General features: G+C 45.3%; 1 protein-coding gene and 1 long non-coding RNA gene across 6 annotated transcripts in view; one reads left to right on the top strand and one right to left on the bottom strand.

The window, feature by feature from the left end:
* Positions 1–2,926: 2,926 nt before the first annotated feature.
* On the top strand, positions 2,927–7,793 carry LOC308179292. The gene is made up of 2 exons (XR_013940324.1): positions 2,927–3,816; positions 4,477–7,793. It is a non-coding gene; the product is annotated as an uncharacterized lncRNA (long non-coding RNA).
* A 191-nt stretch (positions 7,794–7,984) lies between these two features.
* NT5DC3 (5'-nucleotidase domain containing 3) overlaps positions 7,985–21,856 on the bottom strand; it is a 42,918-nt gene continuing 29,046 nt past the window's right edge. For all 5 annotated transcript variants that reach the window (XM_080558596.1, XM_080558597.1, XM_080558598.1 and 2 more), the window contains 9 exons: positions 21,317–21,454; positions 19,805–19,865; positions 19,484–19,586; positions 19,241–19,342; positions 18,226–18,307; positions 17,775–17,861; positions 14,182–14,322; positions 13,769–13,833; positions 7,985–9,054 (listed from right to left, as the gene is read on the bottom strand). In XM_080558596.1, coding sequence (XP_080414722.1) covers positions 8,793–9,054; positions 13,769–13,833; positions 14,182–14,322; positions 17,775–17,861; positions 18,226–18,307; positions 19,241–19,342; positions 19,484–19,586; positions 19,805–19,865; positions 21,317–21,454 — 1,041 coding nt within the window. In that variant the 3' untranslated portion in view covers positions 7,985–8,792. The remainder of the gene's footprint in view (positions 9,055–13,768; positions 13,834–14,181; positions 14,323–17,774; positions 17,862–18,225; positions 18,308–19,240; positions 19,343–19,483; positions 19,587–19,804; positions 19,866–21,316; positions 21,455–21,856) is intronic.

Below are 21,856 nucleotides of genomic sequence, written 5' to 3'. Positions count from 1 at the left end.
GACCGGCCCCAGCACTGAGCCCTGGGGGACTCCACTAGTAACCGGCCTCCAACTGGATTTGGCTCCATTCACCACAACTCTCTGGGCCCGGCCATCCAGCCAGTTTTTAACCCAACAAAGCGTACGCCAGTCCAAGCCACGAGCAGCCAGTTTCTTGAGGAGAATGTTGTGGGAAACGGTGTCAAAAGCCTTACTGAAGTCAAGGTAGATCACATCCACAGCCTTCCCCTCATCCACCAAGCGCGTCACTTGGTCATAGAAGGAGATCAGGTTCGTCAAGCAGGACCTACCTTTCATAAACCCATGCCGACTGGGCCTGATCGCCTGCTTGCCCTGCAAGTGCCGCGTGATGACACTCAAGATAATCTGCTCCATGAGCTTTCCTGGCACTGAGGTCAAACTGACAGGCCTATCGTTCCCCGGGTCTGCCCTGCGGCCCTTCTTATAGATGGGTGTCACATTGGCTAGCCGCCAGTCAACTGGGACCTCCCCTGATAGCCAGGACTGCCGATAAATGATGGAAAGCAGCTTGGCCAGCTCCTCCGCCAGTTCTTTCAGTACCCTCGGGTGGATCCCATCCGGCCCCATCGACTTGCGCACATCCAAGATCCGTAGCAGGTCGCCAACCATTTCCTCATGGATAGCGAAGGCCACATCCTGCTCCCCATCCCCTTCCACCAGCTCAAGGCACTGGGTATCCAGAGAACAACCGGTATTGCCGCTAAAGACTGAGGCAAAGGCGGCATTAAGCACCTCAGCCTTTTCCTCATCCTTAGTAACTAGGTTTCCCCTAACATCCAGTAAAGGATGGAGATTCTCCTTAGTCCTCCGTTTCGCATTGATATGTTTGTAAAAGGATTTTTTGTTGTCTTTAACGGCAGTAGCCAGGTTGAGCTCCAGATGAGCTTTGGCCTTTCTAATTTTCTCCCTGCACAGCCTCGCTACATCCTTGTAGTCCTCCTCAGTGGCCCGCCCTTTTTTCCAAAGATTATAAACCTTCTTTTTTCTGCTAAGCACAAGCCGCAACTCTCTGTTGAGCCAGGCCGGTCTTCTTCCACGCCGGCTCGTCTTTGGGCACGTGGGGACGGACCGCTCCTGTGCCATCACGATTTCCTTCTTGAGGAGCGCCCAGCCTTCCTGGACTCCTCTGCCCTTCAGAACCGCCTCCCAAGGGACTCGGCCAACCAGCGTCCTGAGCAGCTCAAAGTCAGCCCTCCGGAAGTCCAATACAGCAGTTTTACTGGTCCCCTTCCTGGCCTCGCCAAGAATAGAGAACTCTACCATTTCGTGGTCACTCTGCCCAAGACAGTTTCCGACCACCACATCTCCCACCAGTCCTTCTCTGTTTGTGAAGAGAAGGTCTAGCAGGGCACCTCTCCTGGTAGGCTCTCTAACCAGCTGCATCAGGATGCTATCTCCCACGCTCTCCAGAAACCTCCTAGACTGCTTTCTCTGTGCCGTGTTGTGTTTCCAGGATATGTCTGGGAAGTTGAAGTCCCCCACGAGGATAAGCGCCGACGATTTTGCAACTTCTGTCAGTTGCCTATAAAACTCCTCATCCGTCTCCTCATCCTGGTTCGGCGGTCTATAACAGACCCCGACCAGGATGCTAGCCCTGCCGGCCTTCCCTCTGATCCTAACCCACAGGGATTCAACCTTATCATTCCCAGCCTGGAGTTCCACAACATCTAAACACTCTCTGATGTAGAGAGCCACGCCACCACCCCCTCTGTGCTGCCTGTCCCTCCTGAAGAGCCGATAGCCAGGCATTGCAGCACTCCAGTCGTGGGAGCGGTCCCACCACGTCTCCGTGATGGCAACCAAGTCGTAGCCTGCCTGCTGCACGATGGCTTCCAGCTCCTCCTGTTTGTTACCCATGCTGCGTGCATTAGTGTAGATGCACTTCAGCTGGGCCATCGCCTTCTTCCCCAGCCTAGCCATTGCTTCCCCCGGCACAGCTCCAACAAGCCTTGTTTGAGCCCCGTCCCCCTTCTTACCTAGTTTAAAGCGCTCTCTATGAGCCCCGGCAGCTCCTGGCCTAGGATCCGTTTTCCCCTTGGAGATAGGGACCCGTCTGGGGCCATCAGGCCGGGTGCCGAGTAAAGCTCCCCATGGTGAAAAAAACCAAAATTTCTGTGCTGGCACCAGCCTCTGAGCCACCTATTAACCACGCGAGCTTTCCGTGTTCTCTCCATGCCTCTCCCTTCCCCCGTAGGGATAGACGAAAACACCACCTGCACTCCCGCTCCCTCCACCAATCGTCCCAGCCCCCTATAGTCCTGTTTGATAGCCTTGAGGCTTCTCTTTTCAACATCATCACTGCCAGCCTGGACTATCAAAAGCGGGTAATAGTCAGAGGGGCGAACCAGGTTTGGAAGCTTCCTGGTAACGTCTCTGACCCTGGCCCCAGGGAGGCAGCAGACTTCCCTACGTGTGGGGTCAGGCCGACAAATAGGGCCCTCCGTTCCCCTGAGGAGGGAGTCGCCCACAACAATCACCCTTCTTTCTTTCTTGGTGGAGGCAGTCCTGAGGCGTGGAGTCAACTTCCTCACCTCAGGCATCCTCCTGGGTAGGCTTCCTACCTCATCCTCACCCACCGGTCTCTCGAGCTCCAGGGCCTCAAACCTATTGTTCAAGGGCACCTGGGAAGGCGGCGCCGGCAGGGGAGGGCATCTCCTGCGAGGTCGAGCAGGGACCTGTCTCCATTCCTCCTCAACTCGCAGGTCCCCTCCCTCTGCCCGATGGCGACAGGGCAGGGGGTCCACCCCCCTTTGGGGCGTCTCACCCTGGTCCCTCTCCCTCCGGTCCTGCAGGGAGTTGCTCCACCAGTCTATCTCCCGCTCGCACTCCCTGATATCCCTCAACCTCTGCACCTCCTCCTTGAGCTCCGCCACCATGCGGACCAGGTCGTCCACCTGCTCGCACCTCACGCGAGCAGTCTCTCTGCCCCCCGCCGATGGCAGCAAGAGGCTCAGACACTCCCCGCATCCGGAGACCTGAACTGCCGCATGTTTGGACGGGCAGTCGGTCTGGGTGTGTACTGACTTCCTAGAGAAAGCACCGTGCCTGGTGGAGACCATCGCAGCCCAGCTGACGGGAGAGGGTCGTTGGAGGAGTTGTCCCTATGGGCGGGTGTGAGCGCTCCGCCCTGCCTGCGCTAACTGCCGCGTCACTCCCTGTTTGCCGGCCCTGGTCGCCGCGCTCCCTAAGGGCTGCCTTTGAACGGCCGGGGGGAGGAGCTGTCGCTGACGCTGCTGGCTCCGCCTACGCCTCGTCAGCCTCCCTCACGAGGGCTGCCGGTGCCTGGCGGCTCCCTCACGTAGGCTCGATGCCCGAAAAATAGCCCTGCCTGTCCCGATCCCGCGCTCCGCTGCAGCACGCGTCTGCCCCGGAGCCGGTCGCCTCGGCCAGCAGTTTGATTTGAGCCCTGGTAAGCATGGCTCAGAGGGTTGTCTGTCTGCCCACACAAAGCAGTGGAGAATGAGCCTGAACTCATGAAGAGACCTTTAGGGTTTACACTACAGGTTTTGAAAGCCACCTAAGGGACTTTGGTACCCACTTCTCTGCAGGCCAGGGTGGTTAGAGTTTCTGTGGCTACTTTCAAAACCATGACTGGAAAAAGATTACTTAGGTGCCCCACTTAATGCATGGAATGAGAAGGATGGATTTTAAGCAGGTTTGTGTGATTTTATGTAGTCAAAAGATGGCACTGACAGAACATCACTGGACAAGTCCCAGCCTTCAAATATCACCAACCCCTCCTACGAAAGTTCTTCTGCACTGACTCCACCAGAACCTACGTATGATCTTTTCTCAGTAAGTGTACATTTTGATTTCAGACACATAACTAAGATCATGATAAGAAGAAATGACTTAATAAAGTGAAAATGTCCGCTTGGGAAGGAAAAAAAGAAAAAAAGTAGGGGGGAAATACCATTCAGGATCCAGGCTTTCTTATCTCAGCCCAGCTAGAAATGGCGTTGGCCCACTTGAAGCAAAAATGAGGCTATGGCCTACAGCTCCATCTCAAGTAATGACTCATGAGGCTGCGACCTACCTTCAAAGAGAGCTGAATTAAATTGGACTTCAAATGCTCCTAGATGCCAGTGATGCATCTACACAAACTTTAAAAAGCCTTTTGTCTTTCCTTCTCTTTGCCGTAAACGCAGCTGAGTTGCATGCTAGCAGTCTTTGACAGAGTGTGAAATGCAGCAGGAAGGGGGTGGGAAACAAGGGAAGGAAAGTCTGAATAAAACCAGAATGTAGAGATAGCCTCAATGGTCCAATTCAGCAAGACTCCCATATACACAGAGAGTTTAAAGAACACAGTAAACCTTTCTGCATGCAGTAAAGAAACTTGTTTGGTGCAAAAGTAGCAGGTGCAAACTGCCATCTGTGTGGACAAATGGCCAAAAAGGGAAGTTCATTTGTTGCACGATGTTCAACTCTGATTTTCTTTTTCCTTCTCTCTTATAGGATTCAGATGACCAGCAGCTTGTGATGAGTGGTCCGCATGATCAGAACTAAAGATGGAATTTGGCATTAGTCAATTGTAAAACACACTTCTATTTGCATTCACTATGAAAAAAAACAGCATCTAGAGCTTTCAAGGAATAAAATCTCATTATAAATTAAAAAACAAAACAAAGAGTACAGCCTTGTTTAACATGCAGTCTGTAGGGTTTGCAAAGTTACCAACCTCAGAAGTGTTACCTCTGTCTCAGAAATATCGACCATGAGTGCTAAATGCAAAAGTGAGTCTCTATTCTTAAACCATCCAGAGATCTTCTTCTGTACAGCCATTTAGTCAAATGGCCTCAAACACACAGGGCTGCTAACTTGGCAAATATCCTAAATTTGCTATTGCTCCAGCTCTGTGCCTTTGTTTTGGCTTGGTTGTAAATACATCCACCTAGAATAAAACAGAACATGTATGAAACCTGTATTTTTAAGCTGAGGGGATTTTTTTATTAGTATCCTTGTTTATAAGGATTTCAGAGAAGGAAATGCAAGCTTCCTGTCTGTCCACTTATCTGCTCTAAAGCTTTTGTCTTTCCTCCAGCTTTCCTGGGTTTTGTTTACATCTCATATCACTGTACAAAGGGAAATATTAAGTGTATCAGCTTTAGCAAGAAGTATAGGGTATATGAGGGTATTAAAATAGTAACCAATTTCTACTTGAGCAGTTTTTGTGAAAAAGTAGATACTGAAGATGAACATACCTTGCCATTTCATGACCGCATTCAGATTTTCAGGTCTGAAAGGAGCAGAAGCTATCTGTTTCTTCGCATACCACATTTGTGCCAAGTACATTAATGTTGCCTTTCAACCAATGCAGAGCAATAGCAGCTATCTGCACCTTACTATTAAATGTCGATCAGACCCTACTTTGATTGCTAGAAACCACAAAACGGCAAGAGAAGAAAGATTTTATTGCTGGCAGCAGCAATGTTCAGCTAAAACATACCTCCTGGTGTTTTCTGCATGGAAGGGGAGGGAGAGAAGATGGCCCTGCAGGAAAGCATCCATTGCCTCTGAGAACATCCCCAGGATGCCTCATATCAGAGCAAGCTATGCAGGCCAACCCAGGGTTGACAACACAACTATCAAGGACAGCCAAGGGAATCTAATGTGTAAATACGACCGAATGAAAGCCACAGATGGAAGTCATTTCCCTAACTCCTCTTCATGCCCCGACACATTCCTTCTTGATTTTCTCTAGAGACAGTAAAACAAAATTTTAGAAGGGACACGCACCCTTACATGCACACGTTTGGGGGAGCTTTCCCCACAGTTTTGCAACAATACAATTCCTGTTCTTTCCTTCTCCCATGTCACCCAAAAAATTAACGCTCATAGGGACCAGAAGACAGAGTCCAAGCATTTATTTTTGTAATAATCATTAAATATTTTCTAATCACAAAAAAGTTTCCATAGTTTATTAAACTCTTCTTTTACTGACAGACTATTCTCCTCTCAGTTTTTACAGAACAGAAAAAAAAATTTCTTCTTACTTTGGTGTTCAAACAAACTACACTTCCAAAATGAACATAAACAGACATTGCCCTTTCAACGTGCTCAAAAATCTCTTGGAAGTCAGTAACATAAGGTTAAAATAAGTTATGCAGAGAGCACCAAGGTATGCAGCTCGAGTTCTTTGAAATAATTACAAAAACACAATACATTTTTAAAAGAATAATATTCTAGCACTGAAAAATAAATAATGCATTTTAAAATTCTCACTTAAATTCATATTATATATTTTTTTGAAAGAACATAACGCTTCCATAATTAATTTTTTTTCATGCAATGTTGTTTCAAGAAGTCATGCAACATAAACAAGATTCTACTTGAGCTGCCTGCTGTCACATAGCTTTGTACAGACGTTTGATGGGTTTGTAAGTTGAGAGGGAGGAAAAATCATCTTGAAACAAAATGGGCAGTATGCAGGTAATATCATCCAACCCAATCAGACTGTTCCTGGTTAACACAGGAAAATTAGACAAACAAACTGACTCCTAGCCAGCTTTCAAAGAAGAAACACAAGAGCTATAACCAAAACATTAGCAAATGCAATAATGCAGAACTGAAGAACAACACTCTTAATTGCTGGTAGTGACATGAAGAATGTACAGTGGGTTTTGTTTTATTTTAAACAGTGCATTGAGATCTGTAGAGCATGAAAGGTGCTACGTATATGTAACACCAAGTTCAGTTCTAGCTGAGCATGAGGATAAAAAAAGAAGGCAAACTGGGGACATTTCCATCCCCAAATTTCAGCTGACAGAACAGCCTGCATCATCGAGTTATGCTAAATATTTCTTGCACAGCTCCACCAACAACTCTCCTCATAAAGCCAAACTACCTTCTTCTTCCACCAAGACAGCAGGACTGTCAGATGAACTTACTCATTTCAGGTATACTCTTCTGTTTAAACACACCACACACACACACACACACAAACACACAAGCACTCACTTTAGGAGCGTGGCATGTCAAGTTTCAAATAGGAGCACAAGAAAACCATGAACGTAAAATCCATAAGCACCTCTCAGGACTTCAGACTGATTTCAAGCATACAGGAAAACTGCATATGAAATTGTGCAGGCTAGATTAAAATACATTCTTTACTTTGCAAACATGCTTTTAAAAACATGAGAGATACTGCATCTGGAATTCAGTACAGACTCTTGCATATAAGACAAGTTAAAAAACAAACAAGAAAACTTTTGGTCACCAAAAGTTTGTTTACCTGACTATCATGGTATGAACCAAGTGATATCCCATAATGAAATGAAAGATACAAAATCCTATGTATTTTGTCAATTATACGTTTTTAAGAACAGAACCCTTAATAACTAAAATTTGAAAACCGTTAGTCATTATGCCTTCTAAAATGGCTGGAGCAGGAAGCACCAGTTCAAAAATAATAACTTTCCTTTGGATGCAGAGACAAGAAAGCATCCTGATTTAAAAACAACTACATATCAGTTCTATAAAGTGCCTGTTCGAGGAAATACATCAACAGATGTTTTCCTTGTGCAAAATAGACATTTTTCAGCTCAAATCTTTGGAACATACATGCTATGCAAAGCTTGTGTTCATGCCTTTCTTGCAATTTTAGTAATCCTATAAGACTTCTCACCTGCACAGTTAAAACTGTTTTGCTTGATGCAAATTGTCCATCACCCCCAATCCAGCTCTGGGGGCTTGAGCTAAAAAAAAAGTCATCAGAAAACTGTTTTTCATCTGCTCACGTCTCCTCTCCCTCCTCCCCCCCAAATTCATGTGCCCATTGTGCGTGTTTACTTTTGAATGCAGAATTCCATTACTGAAGGCTACATCAAGTACCTCATCTCCAAGGGAACTTCAAAACTGCACTGCGTGCCACACTGTAAGACACTTGTAAGTTTTAAAAGCAGCATTTAGGATCAATCTAAAGCCTGATGGAATTCTGCCTCCACTTTGAAATGCACACTGTGAGACCTGTTGCAATGGCTTTATTATCAGAGAGCGGGTATTTAAACAGTTTGGAAACTTAAAAAGAAAGGTGTCAAAGTCAGCACAAGGAAGCTGAAGCACTCCAAGCTTCCTGTCACTGTCAGGTTTAGGTACAGGTCCACCTACAGCCAAGCACAGACAGAACAAGAACAGAAAATGATGTACAGGCAAGAAAAGAAGCCCACCAGCCTGAGCATGCCTGTACTGTAGTCATTGCAATGCTCATTGTCATTGTAAAGTCATTGTAATGCACCCAAGCATTACACCAGTTAGTTCAGCTGCAGATAATGCTCTAGCTGCGGCAACAGGAAGTTACTGCTTATGCCATATCCCTCTCAGTCTCACCATAAACCGGTTAGTAACAGCGTATCACTGAATGACTAACACTGGATTTAAGCTTTTCAGTGCCAAGCCATGACAGGCTCTAGCTAGAGTTCTGATCACAGCCAGAAAGGACAGCACAGCTATTTCTTTGTAAGCCACAAGGCTACAGATCAAAGTTGCCAATGAACAAACAAAAGCAACCATCCCAGAACATCACCAGCCTTTCCCCCTCAGATTTGTCCTCTCCCCCAGCCCTCTGCTATTTTGGCAGTCCATTATATCCTCTGTGTGTAAGAAGAGGTTTCACATCTCTGAGCAGGAGAGGAGAAAATAGGTGCTATGCTTATTGAGAACAAGTATGAATTACATCTAAATCAAGGTAACAGATTTAAGTGAGTTAAATAAAATGCATCCATATTCAAAAAAAAGGATGTATTTGCCCATTTTAGAGAGAATAAGGCAAGTGCCTATTTGATCTGAACCGTCTCTTGTAGGAAGGGTATTCTGAATGTACCAGTGCACAGCTGATCTGACCAGCCAGGAAGTTCATGCTGCAAAGGAGTCCTTCTTGGATAAAATGTGTAGTCAGGCTCATAGTTCAAGAGACAACTCAGCGATGCCATGTAGATATCTGCAAATCTAGACAGACGTCTTAGGAAGTACGTGGGATTCTCATCCGTTCTGAATAAGCTTCCAAACTGTGCATTGAAGAAATTCCTGTTCATTTCCCTGTCCACCAAAAAAAGAAAACAAAGAGAATGAATGGAACATACTCGCGCACATCTCTTTATCAGCTAGTTTCCAGAACTTGAAGCAATCAGCTCCTATAATTTGTGCTGTGTGTTATTCTCTCACCATTTCACTTCAAAACACTTAAGTGCACCATATAAAGTTTTTCCACTTCTTGCATATACGTAGCCCAGATCTAGTCATCACAGTAGTGAAAAGAAGAGCTTTATACTTCTCCCACTAAAACAGTGGTAAGATGCTCCTTACTTCAGAAACACGACATCTCAAGCTTTCACTTCTAGAGATTTTTAGAGAAGACTTTTGTGTTTATCGAAATCCTAATGATATCCATTGGTCCCAGAGATAAAAGACTTTAAAAAAAAAAAAAGATTTAGCTTAATGTACACAAAATACTTAAACGTATCTTGGAATTAACCTCTGTTATTAGTCAGTCACTGCCAAGCATTACTCCTATTTCATTTACTTCCACATTTCTGTGGAAGGCTGCTGTTAGCTCAGTTGCTGTCCTCACCAAAAGTGCACTTCACACACTCTGTATTTAGGGATTGCTCTCTCATGCTAGCACATTTTTAGGAGCTTTAGCCCTATTGCCTATCTTTGTGATGAGACCACTACTAAATCCAGTGTAGCACAGAGCCCCATTTCTGTATATTCCAAAATACGTTGTATGTAATCTGAACAAATCACCTAAAAAAAAAAAAAAAAGAGAGAGAGAGAACTGAAGAACTGACTTAGTGGTATTCCCTTGATACAGAAATACATTTTCAAATCGTGCAGAAGTTAAGCTGTGTAATCAATAGCAATGATGACAGCTGAACATAGCAGAGGGACTGGAGAACCCAGACAAGAAAGAAGAGTATTTGATCTAGTATTTGCCTAGATTTCAAGGCAATCTACCCCTCGCATCGCTACATCTTCTGTCAAGAAAGAAGGGTTATCGTCATGGGGGACTCCCTTCTGAAAGGGACAGAGGGCCCGATATGCCATCCGGACCCAACCCACAGGGCAGTTTGCTGCCTCCCTGGGGCTTGGGTAAGAGACATTGCCAGGAAAGCCACTCACCTGGTACAGCCCACAAACTACTACCCGCTACCAGTTTTTCAGGCTGGTAATGACAAAGTAGCAAGGACAAGTCCAAGAGCGATCAAAAGGGACTTCAGGGCGACTGGTTAAAGGATCAGGGGCACAGGTTGTGTTTGTCTGTCCTTCTGATAGGGGGGATCAATGTTGACAAGCAGACTCATCTGACTAACACGTGGCTTCGAGACTGGTGCAACCGGCAGAACTTTGGGTTTGTTGATCATGGGAAGGTCTACGCGACACCGGGGCTGCTGGCACCAGATGGGATGCGCCTCTCTCAGGAAAGGATTTTTGCCCAGGAGTTAGCAGGGCTGATAGATAGGGCTTTAAACTAGAGTCGAAGGCGGGAAGGGATAAAACCAGGCCTGCCAGTGATAAGCTAAGGGATGGTGCACTAGAATCAGAGGGACTGTGCGCTAGTGAAGTCCTTTGATCTGCTCCACAAGGTGCTGCGTGCAGTGAGGCACACTTGAAGTGCTTCTACACAAACGCACGCAGTATGAGGGATAAAATGGATGAGCTGGAAGTCTTGGCCCAGTCCCACAGCTACGACATCATCGGCACAAGCAAAACCTGGTGGGATGAGTCCTGTGTCTGGTGTGTCGCAATAGATGGTTACAGGCTCCTCAGGAGGGACAGGCAGGGTAGGCAAGGTGGGGGGTGGCAATGTACATGAAGGAGGGGCTGGACTGGGTGAAACTTGAAGTTGGCAATGGCAAAGTTGAGAGCCTCTGGGTAAGGATTAAGGGACGAACAAATAAAGGGGATGTCGTTGTGGGAGTCTATTACAGACCACCCGGACAGGATGATGACGCCGATGAATTATTCTTTGAGGAACTAAGAGATACCTCGAGATCAGCTGCCCTTGTCCTTATGGGGGACTTCAACTTGCCAAACGTCAACTGGGATCACCACACGGCTGACACGAGCAAGTCCAGGAGGTTCCTAAAGCACCTCGATGATAACTTCTTGGTGCAGGTGCTAAGGGAGCCAACTAGGAAAGGTGCCCTCCTAGATCTGTTACTGGAGTACAGAGAGGGTCTTGTGGCAGATGTGGTAATTAGCAGCCATCTTGGTCATAGTGACCATGAAGCGGTTGAGTTTTAAAATTTTTGGTGACAGAAGGAAAACTGCCACCAAAACTTCAGCCCTGGATATGGGGAAAGGAGACTTCAGGCTGCTCAGAGAACTAGTTAGCAAGGTCCCCTGGGAAACTGCTTTTGAAGGCATTGGCGTCCATCAGTGCTGGTCAGTCTTTAAGCACTGCCTCCTAAAAGCACAGGATCAGGCTATTCCAAAATATCGGAAGTCAGGCAGGTGGGGCAGAAGGCCAGCCTGGCTGACCAGGGATCATCTTCTGGAGCTTAGGCAGAAAAAGAAAGTGTATGGCTGCTGGAAGGAGGGTCAGGCAACAAGGAAGGAATACAGGGACACTGTTCGTGTTTGTAGGGAGAAAATTCGTGCAGCCAAAGCCCAACTAGAGTTGAAGCTGGCCATGTCTGTGGGAGGTTTTTTTCAAGTATGTTTTTTTTCAAGTATGTGAACAGAAGAAGGAAGACCAAAGAAAACATAGGTCCTCTACTTGATGGGGAAGGTCACCTCACAGTCAAGGACATCGGCAAAGCAGAGACGTTTAACGCCTTCTTTGCCTCCGTCTTCAACGCTGATGATGGGCTTTGGGACCCTGGGTGCCCTGAGCTGGAGGACCGTGATGGTGAGAATGACAAACTCCCAACAGACCCTGAACGTGTGCGGGATTTACTGCTCCACCTGGATCCATACAAGTCCATGGGTCCGGATGGGATTCATCCCAGGGTGCTTAGAGAGCTGGCTGACATCATTGCTGGATCTCTCTCAATTATTTTTCAATGGTCTTGGGAATCTGGAGAGGTCCTAGTAGACTGGAAGCTGGCAAATGTTGTACCAATTTTCAAAAAGGGCAAGAAAGAAGACCCTGGCAATTACAGGCCTGTCAGTCTCACATCAGTGCCTGGTAAAATTATGGAGAAGATTATCCTTGAAGTTATTGAAGCACACCTGGGGGACAATGCAGTCATTGGTCCCAGCCAACATGGGTTCACGAGGGGTAGGTCCTATTTGACTAACTTGATTTCCTTTTATGATAAGATCACCCATCTAGTCTATCAAGGGAAACCAGCTGATGTGATCTTTTTGGATTTCAACAAAGCTTTTGACACAGTTTCCCATAGGATCCTACTGGACAAAATGTCCAGCATACAGCCAAACAAAAACATCATACAGTGGGTGAGCAATTGGCTGATGGGCAGGGCTCAAAGGGTTGTGGTAAACAGGGCTGTGGTAAATGGGGCTGCATCAGGCTGACGGATAGTCACTAGTGGGGTCCCCCAAGGTTCCATTTTAGGGCCAGTCCTCTTCAATGTTTTTATAAATGATTTGGGATGTAGGAATAGAAGGTGTTTTGAGCAAATTTGCTGATGACACTAAACCTGGAGGAGTTGTTGACTCTGTTGAGGGTGGAAAGGCCTTGCAGAGAGATCTGGACAGATTGGAGAGCTGGGCGATCACCAACCGCATGAAGTTTAACAAAAGCAAGTGCCGGATCCTGCACCTGGGACGGGGCAACACTGGCTATACATACAGGCCGGGCGACGAGACGCTGGAGAGCAGCCCCGCAGAGAGGGATGTGGGTGGGGGTTTTGGTTGATAGCAAGCTGAATATGAGCCAGCAGTGTGCCCTGGCAGCCAGGAGGGCCAACCGCACCCTGGGGTGCATCAAGCACGGCATTGCTAGTCGATCAAGGGAAGGGATTGTCCCGCTCTGCTCTGCGCTGGTGCAGCCTCACCTCGAGTACTGTGTGCAGTTCTGGGCATCACAGTACAAAAAGGACATGAAACTGTTGGAGAGTGTCCAGAGGAGGGCTACAAAGATGGTGAAGGGACTAGAGGGGAAGACGTATGAGCAGCAGCTGCGATCACTTGGCCCATTCATCCTGGAAAAGAGGAGGCTGAGGGGAGACCTCATCGCGGTCTGCAGCTTCCTCATGAGGGGGAGTGGAGGGGCAGGCACCGATCTATTCTCCTTAATCACCAGTGATAGGACCCGAGGGAATGGTGTCAAGCTGCAGCACAGGAGGTTCAGGCAAGACATCAGGAAGAGGTTCTTCACCGAGAGGGTGGTCACACAGTGGAACAGGCGCCCCAGGGAAGTAGTCACTGCACTGAGCCTGTCGGAGTTTAAGAAGGGTTTGGACTGCGCACTTGGTCACATGGTCTGAATTTTTGGGTAGACCTGTGTGGTGCCAGGAGTTGGACTCGATGATCCTAGTGGGTCCCTTCCAACTCGGGATATTCTATGATTCTATGACCTGACATTACTCTTTCATGCAGAAAACAACTATCTGTTCTAAGGAAGGGGAATAGGGGCTCATATGCACAAAGGTCAGAGGGGAGAAGAGCTGAAGAAGAAACAGGTAAAATTTGCTATGTAAAGCAATATTCTAGAAAGTCAGTAGCTAGCAGAGAATATAAATCAAGAATGGAGAGAAATTCTGGAGAAACCTGTGAAATACATCACATTGAACACTTGGCTACCATGAAGAATATTGCAAATAGCCCAACTTCCATTTCTTACCTCATTTCCTTTCTTTCCTTCTTCCATTCTTCTAAAATCATCTGTGAATCAGGATCACGGTGAACCTGGAACGTAAAGTGTAGATGACAGATAATTAAGGATGCCTTCATAAATGAACCTTTCCATTAATAAACTCTTATCAGCTAACAGGAGATGAGGAATGCTTCAGCAATCATTATACAACAATCACTCACGTACCTTAACCAACTGAAAGCGGGAACCAACACAGCATGACCAGTGGAGGAAGGGGCCAAAATTTTGAGAAAACTAATCATTGCAAATAATTAAAGCATTTATTTGCAGTTAAACTGGGGGCTTCAGTGAGACAGAAACCACTTGCAACATCAAGCATTTAGAAACTTAGCCGGATCCCTTCAGCTATACAGAACCGATTACACATACGCAGAACAAACCTGCATGTGTTCCAGTAATCCTGTCAGAGTCTGTAGCCAGGTCATGGTTTGAATGTACTTCTCTGTGTTCATGATTTTAATCTCTGATCGTAACTCTGGAATAATTGCACCAGTGCGCCAGCCATGCTTCAGGGTCAAATCCTATTTACCAAAAAGTATTAAAAAGAATGCAAGTATTAGTCTTAAAAAGAACTACTTAAAGGAATTGAATAATTTGACCATTCTTTACTCCCAAAGTGTACTAATTTAAATTGCTTCTTCTGCATAAGCAGACATATTAAACAGCGGGACTTAATTGTGCCAACATGCAACAGATTTTAATTTTAGAGTAAGCTCCAAATCCCACATCTTCCAAGAGGAAGATATTATAGATGAGATCTTTGCTGCTGTCAGAAGCATATGGAGGAAATTGTGTTGGGTTCGTGGTGTCTACCCATTCACACACAGTTGACAGAAGGCCCTATCAGGACCTCCAGCTATTCAAGCTTCTCCTGACAAATATAAGACGAGGCAGCTGCTATCTGTGTTCTTTCCTCCATTGTGCCAAAGAGTAGAGCTTCCTCCTTCTTCACTTGGTCCTCAGCCCTACATAGCACCCAGGCTTACTTTTCTTTTTAAAAGCATGTTGGGCAAAAATATTAACATCCACTGCTGAACCACAATACAGCAGCATGGCTGACAATCAGTCTTGTAAAGGAATTAATACACAAGGAATTACAGAAGAGTTAAGTGATGGTAACTTATTCTGAAGTAAGAGTGAACAGCACATTTGCTTGTAAGGTAATATGAAAACACATGGACAGGGGGGCTGCAAACCCCAGCAAAATCTCAGGAAGAAAGTCAGTTTACTAGTAGTGACAGAAAGATTGCCTCCTGCCATTCAAAACAGAAGTTCATTCAGCTCTTATTACACTTAGTAGCAAATGTCATCCAAATCAGCTACATCCTGTACGTTTGGATATCCGTGTTTACTTTCTGCTACATCTGGCACAATCGGTATCTGGATCAGGAATGCAAACTCACATCCCTGGGCTCAGGGTGTAAACAAGTTAAATGCTACAAGTAGGTGGAAAACAGGGTCAGCCTTTTATGGCACCAATTGTCTTCAACGCAGGAAAAGCAACTATCAATTGGAATTTTGCTCTATTCAGAAATCTCAAATGGAAGAGCGTTATACTGAATAATTGTGGAAGAAGAGAAGGAATCCAACAAAAAGTCTCGTATTTTATCTCACAGTATCACAGTATCACAGATTTCTAGGTTGGAAGAGACCTCAAGATCATCGAGTCCAACCTCCGACCTAACACTAAGTACTCAACTAAACCATATCGCTAAGCTTTACATCTAAACGTCTTTTAAAGACCTCCAGGGATGGTGACTCCACCACCTCCCTGGGCAGCCCGTTCCAATGCCTAACAACCCTTTCGGTAAAGAAGTACTTCCTAACATCCAACCTAAAACTCCCCTGTCGCAACTTTCGCCCATTCCCCCTCGTCCTGTCACCAGGCACGTGGGAGAATAGACCAACCCCCACCTCGCTACAGCCTCCTTTAAGGTAACTGTAGAGAGCCATAAGGTCGTCCCTGAGCCTCCTCTTCTCCAGGCTGAACAACCCCAGCTCCCTCAGCCGCTCCTCGTAAGACTTGTTCTCCAGACCCCTCACCAGCTTGGTCGCCCTTCTCTGGACTCGCTCGAGCACCTCCATGTCCTTCCTGTAGCGAGGGGCCCAAAACTGAACACAGTACTCGAGGTGCGGCCTCACCAGAGCCGAGTACAGGGGCACAATCACTTCCCTAGACCTGCTGGCCACACTGCTTCTTATACAGGCCAGGATGCCGTTGGCCTTCTTGGCCAGCTGAGCACACTGCTGGCTCATATTCAGCCGACTATCAACCAATACTCCCAGGTCCTTCTCGGCCAGGCAGCTTTCCAGCCACTCATCTCCCAGCCTGTAGCTCTGCTTGGGGTTGTTACGCCCCAGGTGCAGGACCCGGCACTTGGCCTTGTTGAACTTCATGCAGTTGACCTCAACCCATCGGTCCAGCCTATCCAGATCCTCCTGCAGAGCCTTCCTGCCCTCGAGCAGATCGACACACGCCCCTAACTTGGTGTCATCTGCAAACTTACTGAGGGTGCACTCGATCCCCTCATCCAGATCATCGATAGATATTAAAGAGGACCGGCCCCAGTACCGAGCCCTGGGGGACACCACTAGTGACCGGCCTCCAACCAGATTTGACTCCATTCACCACAACTCTCTGGGCCCGGCCATCCAGCCAGTTTCTAACCCAGCGAAGCGTACGCCAGTCCAAGCCCCGAGCAGCCAGTTTCTTGAGGAGAATGTTGTGGGGAATGGTGTCAAAAGCCTTACTGAGGTCAAGGTAAACCACATCCACAGCCTTTCCCTCATCCACCAAGCGCGTCACTTGGTCATAGAAGGAGATCAGGTTCGTCAAGCAGGACCTACCTTTCATAAACCCATGCTGACTGGGCCTGATCGCCTGCTTGCCCTGCAAGTGCCGCGTGATGACCCTCAAGATAATCTGCTCCATGAGCTTTCCTGGCACTGAGGTCAAACTGACAGGCCTATCGTTCCCCGGGTCTGCCCTGCGGCCCTTCTTATAGATGGGCGTCACATTGGCTAGCCGCCAGTCAACTGGGACCTCCCCCGATAGCCAGGACTGCCGATAAATGATGGAAAGCGGCTCGGCCAGCTCCTCCGCCAGTTCTTTCAGTACCCTCGGGTGCATCCCATCCGGCCCCATCGACTTGCACACATCCAAGATCCGTAGCAGGTCGCCAACCATTTCCTCATGGATAGCGAAGGCCACATCCTGCTCCCCATCCCCTTCCACCAGCTCAAGGCACTGGGTATCCAGAGAACAACCGGTATTGCCACTAAAGACTGAGGCAAAGGCGGCATTAAGCACCTCAGCCTTTTCCTCATCCTTAGTAACTAGGTTTCCCCTAACATCCAGTAAAGGATGGAGATTCTCCTTAGTCCTCCGTTTCGCGTTGATATATTTGTAAAAGGATTTTTTGTTGTCTTTAACGGCAGTAGCCAGATTGAGCTCCAGATGAGCTCTGGCCTTTCTAATTTTCTCCCTGCACAGCCTCGCTACATCCTTGTAGTCCTCCTCAGTGGCCCGCCCTTTTTTCCAAAGATTATAAACCCTCTTTTTTCTGCTAAGCACAAGCCGCAACTCTCTGTTGAGCCAGGCCGGTCTTCTTCCACGCCGGCTCGTCTTTGGGCACGTGGGGACGGACCGCTCCTGTGCCATCACGATTTCCTTCTTGAGGAGCGCCCAGCCTTCCTGGACTCCTCTGCCCTTCAGAACCGCCTCCCAAGGGACTTGGCCAACCAGCATCCTGAGCAGCTCAAAGTCAGCCCTCCGGAAGTCCAATACAGCAGTTTTACTGGTCCCCTTCCTGGCCTCGCCAAGAATAGAGAACTCTACCATTTCGTGGTCACTCTGCCCAAGACAGTTTCCGACCACCACATCTCCCACCAGTCCTTCTCTGTTTCTGAAGAGAAGGTCTAGCGGGGCACCATGCTAGCGGGGCATCTCGTTTCATGAAAGCAAACTACTTACTGCCAAGTCGCTGTAGATGTGATCACCGAAGTAGAGAACCTTAGAGCCCCTCCAGCCAGTAAGCTTCAGAAATTCATATAAGTTACCCTGCAGAAATGACACGTACATTGTAGCAGTATGCAGTTTGCAGAATCACAGGCAGGAAAAAGGTATTCAGTACACACCTAAATATATTTTTCTATCAAGAATCTTGCTCTCAGTTTATATATTATGAATCCCGAGTGCCATGTGTAATTTCAGTAATACTATAACTTTTCACTTGCCACTTTGAGAGGCAAGTAAACTGCAGACATATAATACCAGCAATTAATTTGAACTACCAAAATTATTAAAAGAACTCTTAAGAAATACCTTGTTTTCAGAAGCCTTTGTGATAGCTAAAGAAATTTAAGACTGTAGGGAACAGGTATTAAACCTGAACTGAAAGTGTAGAAAGTTATTTAAAGGGTACCTGTTTGTAAATCTGGCCTTTCTGCAATTTGTGAATTTTGTCCCAAAGCAACACTCCCCTTTCATTCACTTTCCGAAACGGTCTAGAACAGAATTACACACAATTGTTACGCTGCTGTAAAAACTGACAGAATATTTCAAAAGTGAAAAAAGTGAAAATATTCATCTTTCTAAAGGAAAATGTGCCTTATAGCATCTAAATACTTTGTGAGAGAGAAGGTAAAGCTCCAAAACTTCAGCTTTAGCCAGGTAAATGCAATCTATCTACGCAGTATACTGATAAAAACTATAACAGAGTTTGAGAACAACCGTTGAGAACTAAGGCAGGGAACCAGCCTCCACAGACAGAAGGCAGGAAACAGTGACAATGGTCTGCCATTAAGAAGTAATCCCAAAAAGGAATAAAAAATATTTAAAATCTTGCCCAATACCTCACTTTGTACAACTGAACAACTGAAGGAGGCAGTACAGGACTGGGGGCTGGAAGGATAGCAAAGTTTTTTTTTGAAATTAAATTGAAAATGAAGCAAAGAGGAAAAAATTCCCACTTTAATCTCACTTTCAAAGTCTTAAGTACACATAAAGGAAGAGGTATTTTTCAAGTGCAAAAGTAGTACATATGCATTGCAAATATATTTACTTAACTGAACAAGTAGTTCGAATACTACAGCCTGTCAGCCAGTCTGCCCTTTAAATATTACATGTGACTAAACAAAACTACAAGTAATGAAAAAGATTTCCAGTAAGGGATGTTAAAAAGGCATTTAAAACAACCTCTATGACCCTAACTCAGTCCCGTAGGCCTGTCTTAACTATTGCAACTTTCTCGGGTAAGAAATGGTAATATTTGTCCTTCAGAACTGGGTGTTTCTGCATTTTGTATTTAATTAAATCCTATCTAAGGTCATTACAATTTAAATTTACGTTGCACCCAAATCAAAATATTTCATTAACATCCTCTACAGCCTTATATGGAATAAGCTGCTTGAATCAGTCCTTACTGACTAAATACCCACCTTCGCTTATCATTGAAAAAGTTTGGCTTATCAGCCTGTACAATGACCACATCAAAGAGATCCCTCCAGTCCTTGCCGACTATGAACTTCATGCCTTTGTCCCTAAAAAGGACAAAGGGTTATTAACACCAAAGCCTAACAGAAATGCCATTATCTGTGTAACGTAATGAATTACATTCAACCACCTCATCCTCCCCATCCTTTACATATGTATAGTTGAACAACAAACAACTGTTCACTTACACAAAACTGCTGGGACTGTTTGTGATAAGAAACATCTTCTTGCCATGATCAGCCAGCTTTGCTAACACTGCACGAGTTTGTTCAGCATAGCAGATGTATTTCTCTGTGAGGATTGGTGAAGATAAAGTATTAATTTAAAGTTTTTCAACAGAATGTTTTTCTGTGTTCAACCAAGGGTTCAGATGTTATACTTAACAGAGGCAACCTTTGCAAGTGGAAACACCTCTTCCAAGCTTTAAAATTTAGAATTAGTGATATTAAATAAGGAAGCCAGAAAGATCATTACACAAAGCTTTGACAGATGATCTCATCAGTACTTACCAATATCTGCTTCAATTGCTCTATACATTATTCCTTTGATGTGGACATCCCTGATTGAATCCTGTCAGGAAAGCAACAGAGCACTGAAGAACTGAGAGATCTTTTCAAATATAAGAATCATGCTCACTGTGTATCAGTAATTTGCTTTTATAACAACTGCTTTCTCTTAATTACATTTTCAACTTTACAGAAATGCCATGCAGTAATCATTATGTGCGCACCGCCACTAGACAAGGAGTAAACTTGTTCTCCAAGAAAATAACTTCATACTTTCAGGAAAGTACAAACCAGGAGCTGTAACAACTGTGAAAGAGAGCTCAAAAGGGTAAAGTTGGGTGAAATCCCACTGCAGAAGCCGAGTCATCACAGGTGACCTCTGGAGCAGAACACACTCCTTTCCTTGGGCGGGGGGGGGCAGAGGAGACACAAGTCAGATTTTAGACTATCATTCCCAAATGCCCTGGCTATTAAAAAAAAAAATACAAACAGAAAAAAGAAGCTAAATCCTTAAGCAAAGGAGCCGTAAGGGTACTCTGAGGACATTTGGCAGCTCTCAGTTTAGGATACCGATACTGCCACACTGGCACTTACACAAGGTTTAAGGGCATAAATGCTACAAATTCTTTTAGAAATGCCACTTATGGGGCTTCAAAAATGTTGGTAACACTGAGCAGTTAAATGTACGGACGTTTTTAGAAACCTTTCAGCAAAAGCCAAAAACACTAGCCTTCTGACTATGTAACTACAGGCACAAGGGAAACTTAGCAGGAGGTCAAAAGTTTCTTAAAGCCTATCTGATCTACATGGGTAAGTGAGTTCAGTATTCAGGCCCATCGCATGCACTTAACTACTCAGGTTTAATATATCTCAAAAAAATGGGCCATGAAAAGATTTTGGGTGGAAAGCTCATACAAACACCACCAACTTGAGAGTGACCTCTTCTGTTCTTAAGTAATCATAACACAACTTTAACTCCTCTGGAGGATACAGCCTGTGGAACCGGGAGAGTCAAATTACTCCAGTCATTACTACTAGACTTTTTTTGGAGTAGGAACATAAGCAAACAAGCAAACGAGATATGCCAAAAGCAAGAGACAAAACACAGTCTTATACTAGTAGAAATACAGAGGCAGTACAACTGAAAGCTCCATGTAATTCCCCACAGACTCTAACAATTCCTGCTAGCAAGAAAAGTAGACCTTCAATAGCAAGCAAAGAAGCTTTACTGCCATATGAGAGCTTCTTTACGTTACTCCTATCCCCCCACAAACCTGAAGAAAGAACAACTGCCATAAAATATTATATTTAAAAAAAAATTGCTAAAATATTCAGTTTATTTCCAAGGTCTACCATCATTTTACTTATGGGTTTTTTTAATGGTTTTTAGCTATAATTACTCTATACAAAACCTAAAGTTGATGTCTGGAGCTAACACAGGAGGTTGAGTCTTCAAAGTGCTCACAGATAAGATGCACAAATGTATAGGTTTACCTAAGTCTTCAAAGTTAATACCTTGACGTCTTTGTACAGATGAACAGGCTCATAGTCTATGTTGTTTTTCAGAAAATATTCATTTACACAAGAAAGGAGTGTCATTTCCGGCAAGGAAAATATATCCATGAATTGCTTCATTGTGTTTCCTTGTGAGCTCTACATATGGGTGCGAAGAAAAAAAAAAGAAAAGGTCAAACGTTTCTCAGATAAGGACTTTTGTTCATTTAATATAAACACTTCAGACTAGTTGGAAATATGGCTTCTGCCACCACTCTTCTCATTGCTTTAGGATTCTTGCTGAATTGACAGAATTTCAATAAAGTAACTCCAACAAAAGCATTGGCTTTATTTTAAAAATTAATCATGAATAATCACTGCTTTAAGAGCAATATTTTAATTTATAAACACATAAAAGACAGTGCTCAGCTAAGTCAGGAAAAACACCTAAAGACCTCTTCACCAAATGTCTACAAATCTACAAGTAACAAGCACTGATTGTTGACAAGGGGTGAGGGGGGCAGGAAGTCTGGTGGGGTTTTTTGAATAAAGTAGAATACT

Source organism: Anser brachyrhynchus (genome assembly GCF_964034855.1).
Source record: "Anser brachyrhynchus genome assembly, chromosome: 1".
Lineage (NCBI taxonomy): Eukaryota > Metazoa > Chordata > Aves > Anseriformes > Anatidae > Anser > Anser brachyrhynchus.
This window is presented reverse-complemented; position numbering and strand designations above follow the sequence as displayed.